Source organism: Phyllostomus hastatus, unplaced genomic scaffold, assembly GCF_019186645.2.
Source record: "Phyllostomus hastatus isolate PE091 unplaced genomic scaffold, TTU_PhHast_1.1 phas_contig_58, whole genome shotgun sequence".
In the NCBI taxonomy this organism is placed as follows: Eukaryota; Metazoa; Chordata; class Mammalia; order Chiroptera; family Phyllostomidae; genus Phyllostomus; species Phyllostomus hastatus.
This window is the reverse complement of record NW_025333916.1, coordinates 22,049,739-22,065,668: the sequence shown is the minus strand read 5'-3', so window position 1 is coordinate 22,065,668 and position 15,930 is coordinate 22,049,739. Positions and strand designations below refer to the sequence as shown.

At 41.3% G+C, this 15,930-nt stretch overlaps 1 protein-coding gene across 2 annotated transcripts in view; it reads left to right on the top strand.

The window, feature by feature from the left end:
* ARHGEF28 (Rho guanine nucleotide exchange factor 28) overlaps positions 1-14,756 on the top strand; it is a 279,388-nt gene extending 264,632 nt beyond the window's left edge. For both annotated transcript variants that reach the window (XM_045847808.1, XM_045847809.1), the window contains one exon: positions 13,543-14,756. In XM_045847808.1, coding sequence (XP_045703764.1) covers positions 13,543-13,706 — 164 coding nt within the window. In that variant the 3' untranslated portion in view covers positions 13,707-14,756. The remainder of the gene's footprint in view (positions 1-13,542) is intronic.
* The last annotated feature ends 1,174 nt before the right edge of the window (positions 14,757-15,930 follow it).

Here is a 15,930-nt window from a genome sequence, read left to right as displayed (position 1 = left end):
TTCCATTGACGTATTTACCATTTACTCATCCATTCCTCTTTTGACGGACACCTGGCTTATTTCTAGTGTTTTGCTATTTTGGATAAAGCTGCTGTGATCATTCTTGTATGGGCTTTTTGTGAATTATGTTTTCATTTCTCTTGGAGTAGAATAGCTCCTAGAATAGGTACCTACTTAACTTTTAAGAAACAAACAGTTTTTGAAGTGATTGTAGTGACTATAAACGTCCTGAGTGCTGGATGAGATCTCGCTCAGCTCGGTTTCCCTGGTGTCCAGCCCAGTACAGGGTACACACTGGGCCCTCAGTGCTTATTGAAGAATGAGTGGATAGGAAGCTCAAACCAGCTTCATTTGGCATGCCTTCTACTAATGTACAAAGAATGAAGGTTTTATCCATCAAAGGGATGAAAACTTAATTGGCTAAATGTGGCCTCATTCCAGGCAGGCAAAAATCAGGGGCCATGCAGCCAGCTCCTTTCCCCCTGCTCCTGGAGCTGGATCTCTTGTTTCACTGCAGCACTGTGTGCCGGTGAAGCCAAGTGCGCAGACGGACAGGGGGCCATAGAAGGGTCCTGGTCATCAGTAGCTGCTAAGCTTAACCCCGAGAGTTAAAGCTCCCAACACTCCCACTGCAGACCCTCTGTAGCCTACTTTTCCAGCACCTACCCCCACTTTATTCACCTTCACTCATATTCCAGCCAAACTTGACAACTCTTTTTTTTCCTACAGCGTCTAGCATTTTCTCCCTTTGCAAAGAGTGGCACGCTCCACCTGGAATACATGCACAGGAGGCCATCTGTGGAGACATCCTGGTCAGCTTTCAAGGCTCAGTTCAGACGCTGTCCCTCTAAAGTCTGTCCTGGCCACCACATCTGGGAGCTCTCCCTCTGGAGGGTCCCCGATGTGGTGTCCAGCTGTGGGTAGTATTCGTTAGACATTGAGCAGGACGCCCAGTCTTTATGGCAGTTATCTGAGTTCACATCTTCCTACTCCAGGAGGGAGTAGGCCCTTTCAGGGCCGCGTGCTTTGTGGCTGTGGGCGGTCTGGAAGGAGTGGGGGCTACTAGTCACTAAGGGAGTAGCTGAGCCTGCTCTTCATGGTCCTTTTTTTTTGGTGGCTGATTTTTTTCCACTAAAGAAAAGTTAAATTCTATGGTAATGCTGTGGCTCCTTCTTGAGAAGAATCATGGACAGAAGAAAGAGGTCTGTCTAAAAGGAGGAGGATATGGTGCCAACTTGGGGTTCTGTCTGCTGGTAGATAATTAAGGTGAAATTAGCAAGCTTCTTTAGGCTCCAGTGTTAGTCATAGGTCACGTGTCAGAAGGCACAAATATTTACAAGTGGAGGAGATTTATAGGACATGTGTATGCAGGAGACGATTCCAGACTGGGAGAGATGGCTCTAAGGAATAGCGCCTTTTATCGTGTGATGCCTATGCTATCTTTCCATTGCTCTTTTGGTGGTTTAAAGTCCTAATTTTGCCTCTGCTCTGCAAAGTGCCTACTTCTGTAATTGTATTAATTCATTAAAAAAACTTACTTTAAATTTAATTTTCAAAAATATAACATAGTATCTTTACTCCGATAATAAACACAAATGTGAAAAGAATGCCAAGGGTGTGAAAATTTGTATCCAACAAGATATTTTCTATATGTTATGTTGTACTTTAAAAATTACAACCACTTTCCGAGCGACATAAACTCAAGGGTGCAGTTGGAAAAGATGTTTCAGGGTTTGGTTTCTTGGCAAATGCTGTTTCAAACAAATACGAATTACAAAAGTAATGTTTCTCATTTTGAAAAAGGGTTTTATGTTGCTCTGAAAACTGTATCAACTTCTCAGAACAGAAAAGGCATGTAAGTTCTGTGACATCTCATGGTTTTATAGGTGATCAAGAGAAAAATACCCTCCTTTGTAGACCTTTCAAAAATTGCATGCCTTTTTTTAAAGTCTAGTAATAACATAATTATTAAGAAGTAGGTAGAACTAATTAGCTTGGGTGTGTTTGGTCTAATTGCTTGCTGCCTTCTGATTTAGAGAAAAACACTGGATTTTGTACGCTTAGGAATTTGAACAGCTGCGTTTCCCTCTACTGAACCAGTAAGAACTAAATGCAGCATTAAAATTCCTAGGTTGATTTCCTGCATTATTCACCTGGCAGGGAAATGAATTCAGTTTTTCTTTTCTCAGCTAAATGAGAGGCATAACTCTTTCAGCGAGGGCAGGCAGGGCCATGCTGCAGGCAGCTCCAGAAAGCCCACTTCGTTGGCTCAGTGCTTGGAAGTCCCGGCCACCACAACCTGCAGAGGAATTCAGTGCCGTGGAAATACCGCCCTGCCCTGGCAGCTGGAGACTTGCATGTCGTTTGATTCAGCTCACTCCTAAAAGTTGTCCCTGATTTTTGCCAGGTACTCCAAGATTTGAGTACTTTAACTTGTTTTGATCTAAAAATTGAACTTGTTGTATTTTTGTCTATCTGAATGTATTATGGACAATTTCAGACGTGTACGAAACTAAATGGAGAAGTATAACAACCACCCAACTTCAAAAATTTAGGGACTTAGGCCAGTCTTGTTTTAGCAAGACTCCTTCCTCCCCACCCTGCATTATTTTGAAGCGATATCTAAAAATGGTGTGTAAATTTTATTGATCCATAACATTTCAGCATATATCTCTAAAAGATGGGGCTCTATTTTTAAAATATTATCACACCAAGGAAAAAAATTAATAAAAATTCCATAATATCAACATATAATCAGTATTTAAATTTTCAGTTGTTTTGTAAATATGTGTGTGACTCAGACACCGGCCCACAGTGTCCGAGGTGTTATGGATGAGACAAAATAAATTCACATGGACTACCAAATCCTGTGGAGGAAAAGGGATGGTGCGACTTCTCCCTCAAAGGGAGAGCAAGCCTTGGAGCGCCTTGGCCACCCTCTCAAGAGGAGAGCACCCTTGCCTTGAGAGGCTTTTATTGGATTCAATTTGGGTGTATACATAAAGCTCATTAATCATTATCAGGCAGTAAGGATCAAACAATAGATAACATAGAAAGAACTCTGAGGGCTTATTTTAAGTCAGGGTCATATAGCTAAATAGCCATAAAACTTTGGGGAACAAACTCACTTCTTGCTTGGACCCTTATCATTTAATTGAGAACATTCTAAACAAAGCAGGTTTTACAGGATTTTACATATTCTTTCTTAGGCTTGATCGCCCTAGGAAGCCTCCCTTTCCAGTACAGGGCTACACCCACCATGGCATTGTTTCAGGCTTAAGACATTGTTTTAGGCTTAAGGCAGACAGTGGAGTAAGGCAGCCAAGAAATTAGGAGACTTCTTGCAGACAGAATGAGGACTCAGGCTATGTCAAAGCCAAGGGACGAGGGTCCATCACCCCTTTTCTCCATAGCCCCTGAAGTCCTTCCATGGGGCCCCCCATAATCATGCCTGTCTTAGGTAATCCCTCCCTTACCTGTCATTGACTAAACAATCAAACATTGGGAGCCAGGCAGGATGAAGTAAAAGGAGCAAAAGCAGCACTCCTGCCAGGGATATAAGCTTTGTCTTCTTAGTGGCTTATGATCTGAAGGTCACTCACTCAGCCTTAGCCATGGGAGGGTTACAGCTCCTGAAACCAGGCAGGGCAGTTCCCAACATGTGTGTGTGTACTTTTTCCAGTTTGGTTTATTTTTCTTGAGTCAAGATCCAAATAAAGACCACAGATTGCAATTGGGTGCTGTGTATTTTAATGCATTTTTAATATAAAAGTTTAATTATGAAAAATTGTAAACTTACAGAAAAGTATAGAAAATGTGTATCAGGCATGCATTTAACACATGTTAACATTCTGCCATATTTGCTTTAGATGTTTCTCTGCCTTTTTTTAAAAGACATGTTACAGATATGAAGTTCCTTCACTTTATCTTTTTTCCTATTTAGAGTTAGCCAATGTTCTATAAGTGATATATATCAGTTCCACAGTGTGTTTTTATGCTATCACTACATATATATGTATCCATAAATAATATGTTTTAACACTTAAATAGCCTATCCCTCTTCTCCCACCTCCTATTCCCCTCTCCCTTCTGCCCTCCCCTTCCTCTCCTCCCTTCATTTCTTCCCCTCCCCTCCGGTCCTCTCCTCTCTCCTTCCCTTCCTCTCTCCCTCTTGCGCTCCATATATATGCATGTGTATATGGGTGTGCCTGGTCTTTTGCAACTTGATTTTTCCACCCAGTGAGCACATTCATACATGCAGTGTGAATAGTTCATTTTGAACTGCTGTATACTATTCCATTATATGGATAAACAACAGCATATTCATTATCCTACTAATGAGCAAATTGGGATGTTCCCAATTTTTTTTCCTCTTGCAAACGATTCCCAGTAAGCATCTTTTTATTCACATCTCCTTGTGCCCATGAATGAGAGTTCGTTTAGATTATAAGACTTAGAAGTGGCAGGGATGCCCTGGTGTTGCTAGGTATTACTGATTTCTGTCTAAAGTTGTGTGATACCACTTTCGGCAGCTATATACGAGTATGAGAGTTCCGGTTTCTTCAAGTACTTCCCAGCGCTAGTACTTCTATGTTTTTGCCAATTTTATGGGTATGAAATAGTAACTCATTCTTTCAATTTGTACTTCACCAATTCTCAGTGAGATTTAGTACCTTTTTGTTTTTATTGGCTCTTTAGGTTTCCTCTTCTGTGAATTGCCTATTCATAAAGATTTTTTCTAACAGCAGATTTTGGAATTTTAAAAGTGTCTACTCTTAATTATATAGACACATTGATTCTTTTTGAATGGGCTCAGTATATTTTGTACTTTGAAAAGTAGTTTTCGGAGAAATCATATTTACAAGTTGTATGTGGGCACCTCAAGGTTGGGGGAAAAATGTATCAGAGCTGAGCCTTTTCAGATGGAGGAAAATTGGTTGCATGGGCAGAAGTTACTTAAAATGATGTAGACTGTTCTGTTCTGCCGTTGGGAGACTTTAACCACCTGCCTGAGTTTTTTCATTTGCTTACTTTGTTCCTGTCTCCCACTATGTTTTCCTCCAAAGCTCCTATACCTCTCTCAATAACTGATCAATGATATTTCACACACTAAACACATCCATTACCTATCAGCTTCACTTTCCTTCTTAGAAATTCTCCTTCCATCGTCCTGTGTGCTCCCGTCTCCCTGAGTCCCTGTTGTTCTTCAGGCCTGCCCTGTAGTTGTTGCTGCGGCGCCCCCACCGCCCCCACCTAGGGCGTCTCTTCACCTCCCTCCTGTGTGGGACCCCATGTCCTCTATCCCATTCCTCCTCTACAATGGCATATTTCTTTATTTGGTGGAGCATATCTCCAAATTCCCTAAGAAAAGGTGTGATGAAAGAACATTTTTTCCCCAATTCATTGAAATGCCTTTTTCCATTTCATTTATTTAGTTTTGCTACTTTTACACTTGGTTTTTACAGTATATCTGGCTTAGAATTCTAGGTAAAACTTACTCTTCTTCAGAATTGTGGAAGAGTTTATTTTCCCACTTCCCAAGGTTGTTGTTGAGATGTCTGTTGCCATTCTGATTCCTAACCCTTTGTATCCTGTTCTAACTTTGTGCAAGCATTTAGAATTATCTTTTCAACCCTCTCTGGATGAATTTTATAATATAACTTACTGTGGTCTTTTGTTAAAATCATCTTTATGGGTTATTCACTAGGCTCTTTCAATCTAGAGGTATATTTCTTTTGACTCTGGGAAATTTTTCTTAAATAATTGCTTCTTTTTAGTTTTATCTTACTGAAACTGCTTCTGGGTATAAGTTGGTTCTCTTGCAGCCTCTGATCTTTGTTTTTGTTTTTGTTTTTCCTTCTATCTCATTTTGTTCATGCTTTTGTTCTACTTTCTGGGAGATTTTCTTATGTTTAACCTCCTACTATTGCAATGATTTATAGAATCCAGCTAGCATATTTTTCATTTCCTAGTGATATACTTTATCCTCTTTTAGTTTCTATGTTATGGAATCTTATTCTTGTTTTGTGGCTGGAATATCCTTTAAATAACCTCTTTGAAGATAGTGATTGTGTCTTGGAAGTTTTCTTCGGCTCCCTGTGTTTTCAGGTTGCGCTCTGCTTGCAGGTTAGGCTGGTCTCTGCCGGTTTAGGCTCTTTCATGTTCCAGAGTTGCTTTCCATGGGGCATTGGTGTGAGGGCTGAACTGACTGTTGGACTCAAGAGCAAAGGGCAAATGATGTCAGTGGCTTAAAGAGATAAGCCCTATGAAGCAATCCTATCTTGATTTGCTGTGTATTTCTTCTGAGAAGACATGAATTAGACTAAATATTTTCAGGTACTTGCTAAACGTGAGAATTTCAAATTGACGATTTCCAGTACTGCAATTAGAGTAGGTGGAATTTTTGAATCGGGTATTCACTAGTTCATTCATTCTTTTGACAATACTATTACTATTTGACACCTGCTATTACTGTGAACTGAAATTTACTTTGATATTGTTGGACTAGGCATACTACTTTTACTTCCTATTTCTTAAATGTTACATTTTAGTTTTAAGTAAGCTCAAAAGGCTAAAGAATAGGAATCCAAATTCTAAGAGAATCTTATTAATTCATTACCATAGTCAAATGCACTCAGGGTATAAAATGAGATCTTGTCTGAATTATATGTCACATAGGAGATGTTAGATTTTTTTTTTCTAGGCAAGAACAAAGACCATACCTGAATCTGCATCCGTCTTTATGGGTAGCTATAAACGCAAATGAACCTCATCTGTTTTATGGAATAGGTTCACACAAATTGTGTGTTCTTCCAGATAGATATAAACCCATACACGGCACTTGCCAATGACATGTCATGCGGTTGCATTAAAATCGATCTAAACACACTCAGCATGCAGAGGAGGCCTCTAATTTATTGCCGCCCTGTTCCGTTCATGTCAGACACTCAGAAGCTATGCTGCTGTGATGATGGAGAGCCCTTTATAACTTTATAGTCCAACTATGGACTTTAAAAAATGTATCATGGAACTTTTCAAACATGTACAAAACCAGAGAGAATCATTTAATGAACTCCAAGCCTAACACTTACCAACACAATCAGTCCTAGTTCATCACTGCCCTTTCTCTCTCCTCTCTCAGGCTGTGTTGTCTTAAAGCAGGTCCAGGATGTCCATCATCTTACCCCAAAATGCCTTAGTATCTCCCTGTAAAAGATCTGGACTATTTTTTTTTAACATCAACACAGTATCATCATTACACCCAAAGAATAAGCAATTTTTACCTAAAATCATATCATTAATACATGAATTTCTCTGATTGTCTCAATTTTTCCCCCTCAGTTTGTTTGAATTGGTATCAAATAATTTCACGTATTGCATTTGGTTTGTGTATCTCTTAAGTCTCTTTTAATCTAAAGTTCTCGTGTCCTTTTTTTTTTTTTTAATCTTACAATTCATTGAGAGAACTGGGTTGTTTATTTAAAACACTTTTTGGGGGGAAAATTATTTACTGAAAAATGTCTTATGTTCTGGGTTTTGCTGATTGTGTTCCTGTGGTGCCATTTAATGTATTCTTTTGCCGCTATATTTCCTGTAAACTGAAAGTTGGGAATATGTTTGCTCTTTGACTAGGTACAGGGCTTATTTTTCAATGTGAAAAAAACCTTCATAGATGCTGTTGTGTATTTCCTGTATTGTGTATATTGTATATTTCCTATTTGCATCCCATTAGGAGACTTACCATGTCTGTTTCTCTTTTTGTGTTATTAAGGCTGGTCTGTGGGTTCATATGTGATGAGCTTGTTCCATCCCATTATAAAGTTTCCCATCAGCTCTTCTTCTAATGCTTTCAGCAGCCATTGCTGATTATTGCCTGGGTCCACTATAGATGGTATATGCAGAGTTAAGAGTTTCTGAATTTTGGAAACCTCACCTACTTCCAGCTTCCCACCCATGATTTATTCTGGCATCTTGGTCATTTATTATCTGTTTCTTAGTCTATCATAGGTTTCTCATTCTCTAGGGCAGTGTCCCCCAAAGTATGCTATGTGGAACACAGCACGGCAAAGCACACTGTGAGAACATCTTGCTGAGTCGGGAAATGGCACGTGCTGTTTTCCCCTCTGCGATTCGTGGCACAGGTGAGCCTGTTCGAGTCCTGAGGGCTCTGTCAATAAAGAAACTTGATCTACCCAGCATTTCCTCAACTCACTTGACCGCAGCACTCTTTAATTAGTACTACCACATAAGCATCCTGTTTAGGGAAACACGCTTCTTTAAAAATAAAGAGAAACACAGTTTTTGAAATGTATATCAACGAAGAGGGGAAGGTAGAAGCAATTGCCCCACCCACCCTCCCATGGAGCTTGCTGATGTTAAGGTTATGACTCCCTCCTAACACTGGCACCCTCAGGGGAGAAAGAAGAATGTGAGAGCAAATCCATGTTCAGACAACAGAGAGAGCTGGCGTGTCATGGTGTGTCTTATGTTAATGTAATCGCAACTTCCTTGTGCTGATTGCTTCAGTTGCTGTGTTTCTGGTCAGCATTACCCGTCTAACCAACAAAAGTTATTCCGAATATGTTACTGATAAGAAAATAAAGTGCCCCTCTAATAGTCACAACTTAAAAATTAATAGTTTTCTTTCTTATATTACAAACTTACACATGCACACCACACACACATGCACCCCCCCCCCCCCCACACACACACCAGAGCGCAATTTGGCTGTTTTGCTCCAGGTGCAGTGTTGGTACATGAGGGACCGTGAAGGCAATGCTGGCCCTCATCCAGATCACTGGCTGCGCACATCAACTCCAGGGTGGTTTTTGTGCCAGAGGCTCTCATCCTCTTTGTGGCTCACTATGGAAAATGGAGTTGAGCAAAGTAAGGGACAGAGACCAATTTTCTTTTGCTCTGAAGACACCGCAAGCTTTGTACAATAAATGTTTTCCATTAGAAGGAAAATGCTGTGCATTAATGCTCCCGAGGAAAAACAGTGATTGCCAGTAATGCCATCAGGAAACGATTTTTAACATGTTTCACAGTATAAGCATGAATCCATCATTAAATAGGGAATACACTTATTTTGCAGGCTTGGAACATTAATGACAACATTTTTTGGAGGAAGAGTTATTTTAGGAGAGTGTGAATTTGGATTTTAGGAACATGCACAGGGGATATAGTAATGGGCATAAGCAGGTACGCTTCATTAAAATAAATGAGAACAGAGCCAAGACCCAGCAAGCACGAACCTCTGGTTTGTGAGTTGTGTTGAGGAGAATGGAACAGGATAAGATGCGGCTGAACAAGGCATCACCATCATCTCATCGGTGCTCTCAACATACTTTTTGTCACACTGGGCTGCTGGGTGCCTGGTTACTGGGCACACTGTGGAGCTAAATTCAGACCTTGGGAGTTGATCTTCATAATGAAAATTATACTGGAGCTTTTAAATTTCAGCAAAGCTTTTGTTAAAAAGTTATCATGATTTAAAATGCTTTTCTGTTCAAACAATGCAGACTAAAGCAAAGACTACATTAATTAAATATTTTTAAATGATAGACAACCCTTTCTGACTTGTCATGAACTTGTTCTTCATGACAAGTTACCCTTCAGTAGGCTGTTCATAGAAGGAAAGATCAAGTGCGGGTCTGGGCAGCGGACATTGTCTCCCACTCATGAGGTAGCTTTGCGAGTCCTGTCCCTGGGGCCGCACGTGGGCTCAACTCAGATATGTGCTGTCGGTGAGACTGAAGGTAGACGGATGGGGTATGTGTCTGGAAATAACTCTAAAAATATTATTTTAAATGCAGCTGGTAATAAATGTGAATTTCTTGAACATAAAGCAGTTGAAAAATGCATGCATTTGTTGCACTTCTTGAACGTTATTTGGTGAGGCACTGGGCCAAAACACAGATGTAGAAATTCTCGAGCTGTAGACGACGACGCTTAAGAGACCTGCGTGATGGTTCCCGTTGGATCCCCCATGAACTGAAGCCCGAGGAAGGGAAGTGAGTCGCCCAAGTTTACGTTTTACCTTGTGGTTTAAAAGATTTCATTCACTCCTCAGTTTAGGGGGCACTTTGTTCATTTTTAACATGGCACATGGTGGCATTTTACACCTTGAGCTGAGCATCAGGTCTGGAAAATAACCGATGATTCAGCTGGCTCCAAAGGGTAAAGCAGGCGGTGAGCCAGTGAAGGGAGTCCAGTGTTACTCCCACTGGTGCCAGCTTTTCGGGGGGCCGACGTCCAGGGTTCTGTGTCATCCCAGACCTTGGGCTTGCTCCCCTGACAGTTTGATGTTCCAGCAACTGGTGAGCAGAGGAAAGTGCCAAAATGGCAAATGCAAATGTCAACCAACAGGTTGCAAGGAGGGGCTAACAACAGGGAGGGTTTCGGGAACTGTCTCTGGCTACCGGTGCGGGAAGACTAATTTAGACTGCATAGTGGTCTGAGTTAGGAAATTTCTCACAAAGGATGAAGTTTCAGGATATGAATAAAAGGTCAGTGAACTAGAAAAAAATTTAAAAAACCCTTCACCAAGATCCTGCCACTCCACTCGGTTTAACCAGTGTTGGGGCTCCTGTGTGTTTCATCTCATTCGTCCTCGTTTTAAGGATGACAGTGCTTACCTGTTGCGTCTCCAGAGGAATGGTTCTGTGTCCCTTTTGTGTCAGCTAAGAGGGAAAGCTGTATTGAGACACTTGATTGAAAAGTTCTTTGTAGTTTGAAGTTTTGTTTCATTTTATTAGCATTTGGTTTTTAGTTGGCCAAATTATGATTGCATTAATATTTATTTGCTATTTAAAAAATTAGGTGTTCTATTTCTATGTCCCACAATTTGGAGGCATTTTGATCACAAATCAAATTGGATGGTTAACTTTATTCCCCAAGAATCCTGCTTTCTGAATTGGTGAGGTTTTGTTTTAACAAATGGTTTTTTGAGCTTAGGGTTCTGTGTAATGATCCAACTCTCTGGGGTAAAAAGTGTGGAAAAAGGTGGCTGACCTTGAGAAATATACAATTGCTGTGGTGGAGTTCTTTGAGGGCTGAAGCGAAATAATAAAATCAGAAATCACTGAATGGTTTTTAATTTCAAAGACAGGCTGTCTGACCTTGCCTTCATAGTTCAGGTAGAAACCAAGAAGGAACACGGAGAAGGAAATTGAGTTCCCCTCCAGGTGACACACCACAGCCACCCCATTCATACATCTGGGGCTACAACGTGGGCCGTTGACTCCAGGGTCCTGCAAGCTCTTGCCTACAGATGTATTTTTATTCTTATTTGAGAAAATTCAGATTAAACTCACATACCCCCTTACAACAGGCGCGTGCACCCATAAATTACCCCCCTCCCCCAATTTATTCTTTGTTTTCTATCCTCCTGAATCAGGGCCTACAATTTAACTTCAGATAAAAGAATTCTTTCTGATATATGTTTGGTTCTTTGGCTCTTTTTGAACAAGTCTTTTCTTGAAACCATTAAGGGGACTTCCCAGATACCTAGGCACACCAGTATTTTAGATTCTTTGCTAAAGGTTTCAAAGGCAGAGGAAGGAAACTGACATGGATTAAGGGCTTCCATTGTGCCCGGCCTTGTCACATTTGTCAGTGATCACCTCCCAACTGCCACATTCTGTGGGTGACTGTGCATTCTCTGTGCAGTGTTTCTCGTGCCCCTGGCTAGGAGGCAGCATTTAGTCCTAGGTAAACTCTTCCCCAACCTGCCAGCATCAGCAAGATGGAAATTTTGAGGTTTGTGTGGTTTTCTTTTTCTTTTTTTTTATTGTGTAATATTTAACATCAGTAGTTTAACTAGAAATATTTGTTTTTAGAGGTGAAATGGCCTCCTTCATCAGCGGCTGGGGAAAAGAGTTGAAATTGTGGAAGTGTGCTGTGACCACACAGGCATACTTTGTCTCCGAATGTGGTGAAATAGGACATAGAACATTCTGGGCTGATTTATATTGCTCTGATAGTGAGATCATGGCCTGGCGGTTTTGTGTTTACGTGACTAAATGAGGGCAGCAAGACCTGCAACAGTCCCAGAGAAGGCATGATTCTCATGTTGGTTGTGAGAGGCATCTTCAGTAGATGTGTTTTCTGTAGTGAGGGAGTTCCCAGTATAGGAGGTACAGGCTTTGGAATAGAGGTCAGTAAAATCAAGTCACCCCAATGTAAACAGATTGTTTTGTGCCCCATTGACACCTAGAGTCACGGGTGACCTAAACTTTGAGCTGAGCTGTGGAGTGCAGCCTCTCCTCATCACCTCCTCTTTCCCTCCCCCCTCCCAGGGGTCCTCCTCAGCTCAGAGACACAGGTCAGCTCCTCCAGGTGACCTGGTCTACTTCTGCAGCCCTGGCTGCCCCTCTCCCATTGGCCCTGCCTCCTGTGGGAAGAAGTGATAGAAGGAGGTGTAGCAAAGGGTGTCGTATCTCTTAAGACCAACCCTTGTGAGGACATTTTGCTTCTCATTCCTGCCAGGCCTCCCTTCCTGCTTTCTCTGACAACTAAAGATCCTTGTCCAGAGGGCAAAAGTCACAAGTGTTTTTGTCATTAGAATGCCAGCAGTTACGCATATCCATCTAAATAAGGGAGGCTTTGAATAAAATGTGGCAGGGATTATAATGACTTCTTGTTAATGACTGGAAAAAAGAGCAGGTGGGCCTCCGCATTAGCCGTCTTCCCCACCTGTGTTTCCACGAATACTCCACCGTCTGCTCCAGCTGGAGCTGGCTGTTTGTAATCTTGCTGTGTAGCCCAGCCTCAGGGAGGGTGAGCGGTGGAACAAGTGCAGAGAAAATGGTTTGCAGTGAGAGCCTTTCTTTTCTTCATATCAGCCACCCCCTTTTGCCTCCCCGTTAAACTGTGTATTAGAGGGTTTTACCAGAAGGAAAGGAGAATAGACAATGCCCTGCTGTTGCTAGGTAACAGAAAAAAAAACCTAGGCATAGTTGACATTGGACCAATTTTCTCTAGGAACCTGGCTATTCTTACTAAGTGATTTGTGTATTGTTAACAGATTTGCATAATGGTGACGCTGAAGGGGCTCCATCCTTTGGTTCCTTTCTCTCTGCCCCCTACCCACATCAGCGACATCCCAGATACATTATTTGTCTTGAGGTTAATTCTTGACTTTGAGATATTTGAGAGAAGGTGCTATGCAGAAGAAAATATAGTTACTCACATGTAGCTAGAGTGTATACTGTATTTCTAAGGTTTTGAACCCTTTTTAAAAAAATAAATGGGTACCACTCTCTCTGAAGTATCAGTGTTTTCACAGCCCACAAATGGTGACAAGTCTGTTTATTTGACAATTGCCTAGGACTAGTTTACAAAGGTTATTTTTAGCTGCAGAAGACATTTGTACAGACAACCAAATATATCTTAATGACATTGATTAAATCATTCGATACCCATTTTGTTTCTTTCTCACTGGACTCCACCATCCTCTCCATGGCTGACTGAGTCAGGGTTCACCTGTCTCGTGGGTCTCCAGCCGACTGTCCTGTGACCTGAACTGTCTGTCTGTTGCAGATCTGGACATCTCTGAGACGGAGCCCTCCACTTCTCCTGACTCGAATCCACACGGCCCTGAGCTGCAGACGTTTACAGCAGAAGCAAAGCTAAATCTACAGATGGTGACCAGACAAGACGGGGAAAACGGAGATGGAGCTGAAGAAAATATTGTTTACCTCTAATTGTGTTGTTGTTATTTTTCCAAACAAAACAACACTGGCGTTTTGGGGGAGGATTTCTTTCTTCCTTTCCTGATATGTGTGTGACTGTGTCCAAATTGCTTTAAGAGTAATAGTTAATATTTCATGCAAGTTCCCTTTTGGGGCATGAGTCTAATAATTAAATTATTGAAAGCAGTTCTGTTTGTATAATTGTTAACTTACCACACCTAATTTCAGATTTCTAGAGGAGAAATTAAATAAGCAGAAATGTTTTCAGTTATGACTCTGGACTAAGATTCCATATTGCATTTTCTGCTGAGTCATCTGGTTGTTGAAATGCTTTTTAAGACCTGGATGAAGCAATTTGAATGAAAAGAATGGTATTCATGGTGGGCAAACTTTCACGATCCCAGCAGCTGGTTGTGGAGAGCAGCTTCAGTGCCCCAAAAGGCAGAGGAGGATGTGGGAAAGGTCTTTCCTTGGTTAGTTTTCACGTGCTAACTTCTCTTTGCAACATCCAAGTGTTGCTCCTGAGGGTGATCTGTCACAGTCGCCATGTGAGTCACTGTGCAACCAGTGTGCGCTGTCTGGGCACTATTCTGAGCAGGAGGCCACTCTACTATGGGCACAGTTTGGACTCTTTGACCTGGGCCACATGCTGTGCAGGTTCACTTTCTTAGTCTTAATGCTGGTTGGTTCTCAAGCCACATCTTTCAAGAGAGCCCAGAGGCAAGGCCCCAGCACAGTCCGTTTTGATGTAAATAGTGAAACTGCGGTAGTGCCCTCACTTCTCTCATCTGGCCCTGTCTCTGCCAGGCCTGGGAGCACCAGCTACCACTCATGACAGGCATCTCTGCCCTGCAGTTCTTTAAGGACAAAATCTGCTCCCTCGGCAAAGTCTGCCGCCAGTTATGCGATTTTCCACAACGGAAAGCTGGCACCTTCTGTCTTCAGAGTAATATGTGTCCCTGTGTGAGAAACAAACCAGAAAATGTTTTCGGCCTGTTTTTCGGATATACTTGTATGTGTTTTGGTCAGTGTCAATAAATATCTTTTTACCTGTCGATTTTACTTTGAAAGGTTAATGTCATGTCGTGTGACCATACTAAAATACACATTTCACACACACATACAAACACAACCTCATCTTATGAAAGGGAAAATAAAGGAGAAGCACTAAATCACCCAGAACTGCAACACTTCCCAGGAGGGAGCTGTGATGGGAAGCGGAAAAATTCACCCAGATACCATTGTTTGCTTGTTTTTTATTTCCACTTGAAGTTGCCAATAGAATAACCACTTGATATTTTTCACTTGGGAAAGTTAAATCTTTTTTTTTAATATTGTATTTTTTTAGAGAGAGAGAGAAGGGAAGGAAGAGAGAAAGGGAGAGAAACATCAGTGTGTGGTTGCCTGTCACGTGCCCCCAACTGGGGACCTGGCCTGCAACTCAAGCGTGTACCCTGACCGGGAATCAAATAGGCGACCCTTTGCTTCATAGTCCAGTGCTCAATCCACTGAGCCACACCAGCGAGGGCTAAATCTTAATTAAAAAAAAAAAAGCCTTTGTGAGGGCACTCGTTTTCTGACTCTTGTTGCTTTTGGCCATTTTGGTTACAATCATTAAATTCAAACTGATCTTCACAGAATGCTTACTGTTTATTAAAATTTTAGTCACTTCACCTCCAAGTTGAACTCCTACTAAATTATAAGATGCATCTTCCATTCCTAAAGACATTTACAGAAAAAAACCTGTCTTCCCTCTCTCTCCAATAAAGTCTATTCCAGGATCCTATGTCCCCGAAATAAAAACCATACAGATATTTCAGTCCAAGTGCTTGCTACCATAACTACTGTATAAATATCTTCCCTTTTTTTCCTGACAGTAGTTATGGAAATATTCGCATGTGAAAATATGTCAAAGTGTTCAAAATCTCCATGGAGTTCTTTAAAAATATGCATGCTCAGTTGATTTTTAAGATCTGCAAAATATGGGTGTTCATGTAGCCATCCTGGGAAGCCTTAGCATTTTTTGAGATACCTATATTCATAAGTTCCCCTTTCATTTTATGATCTTTCAACTGAATATAACTAAGTTTCAAAGCTTTTTGGATAAGTTCTTCCTTTTCACTTTGGCTTCACTATGTAATAAGCCCAGAGCTCAGCGGTGGTCACTCTGTGGCTCCAATGGAAACTCCAACGAACTTCAGAGGAGACCACCCTATCTCCCAGCATAATAACTTAA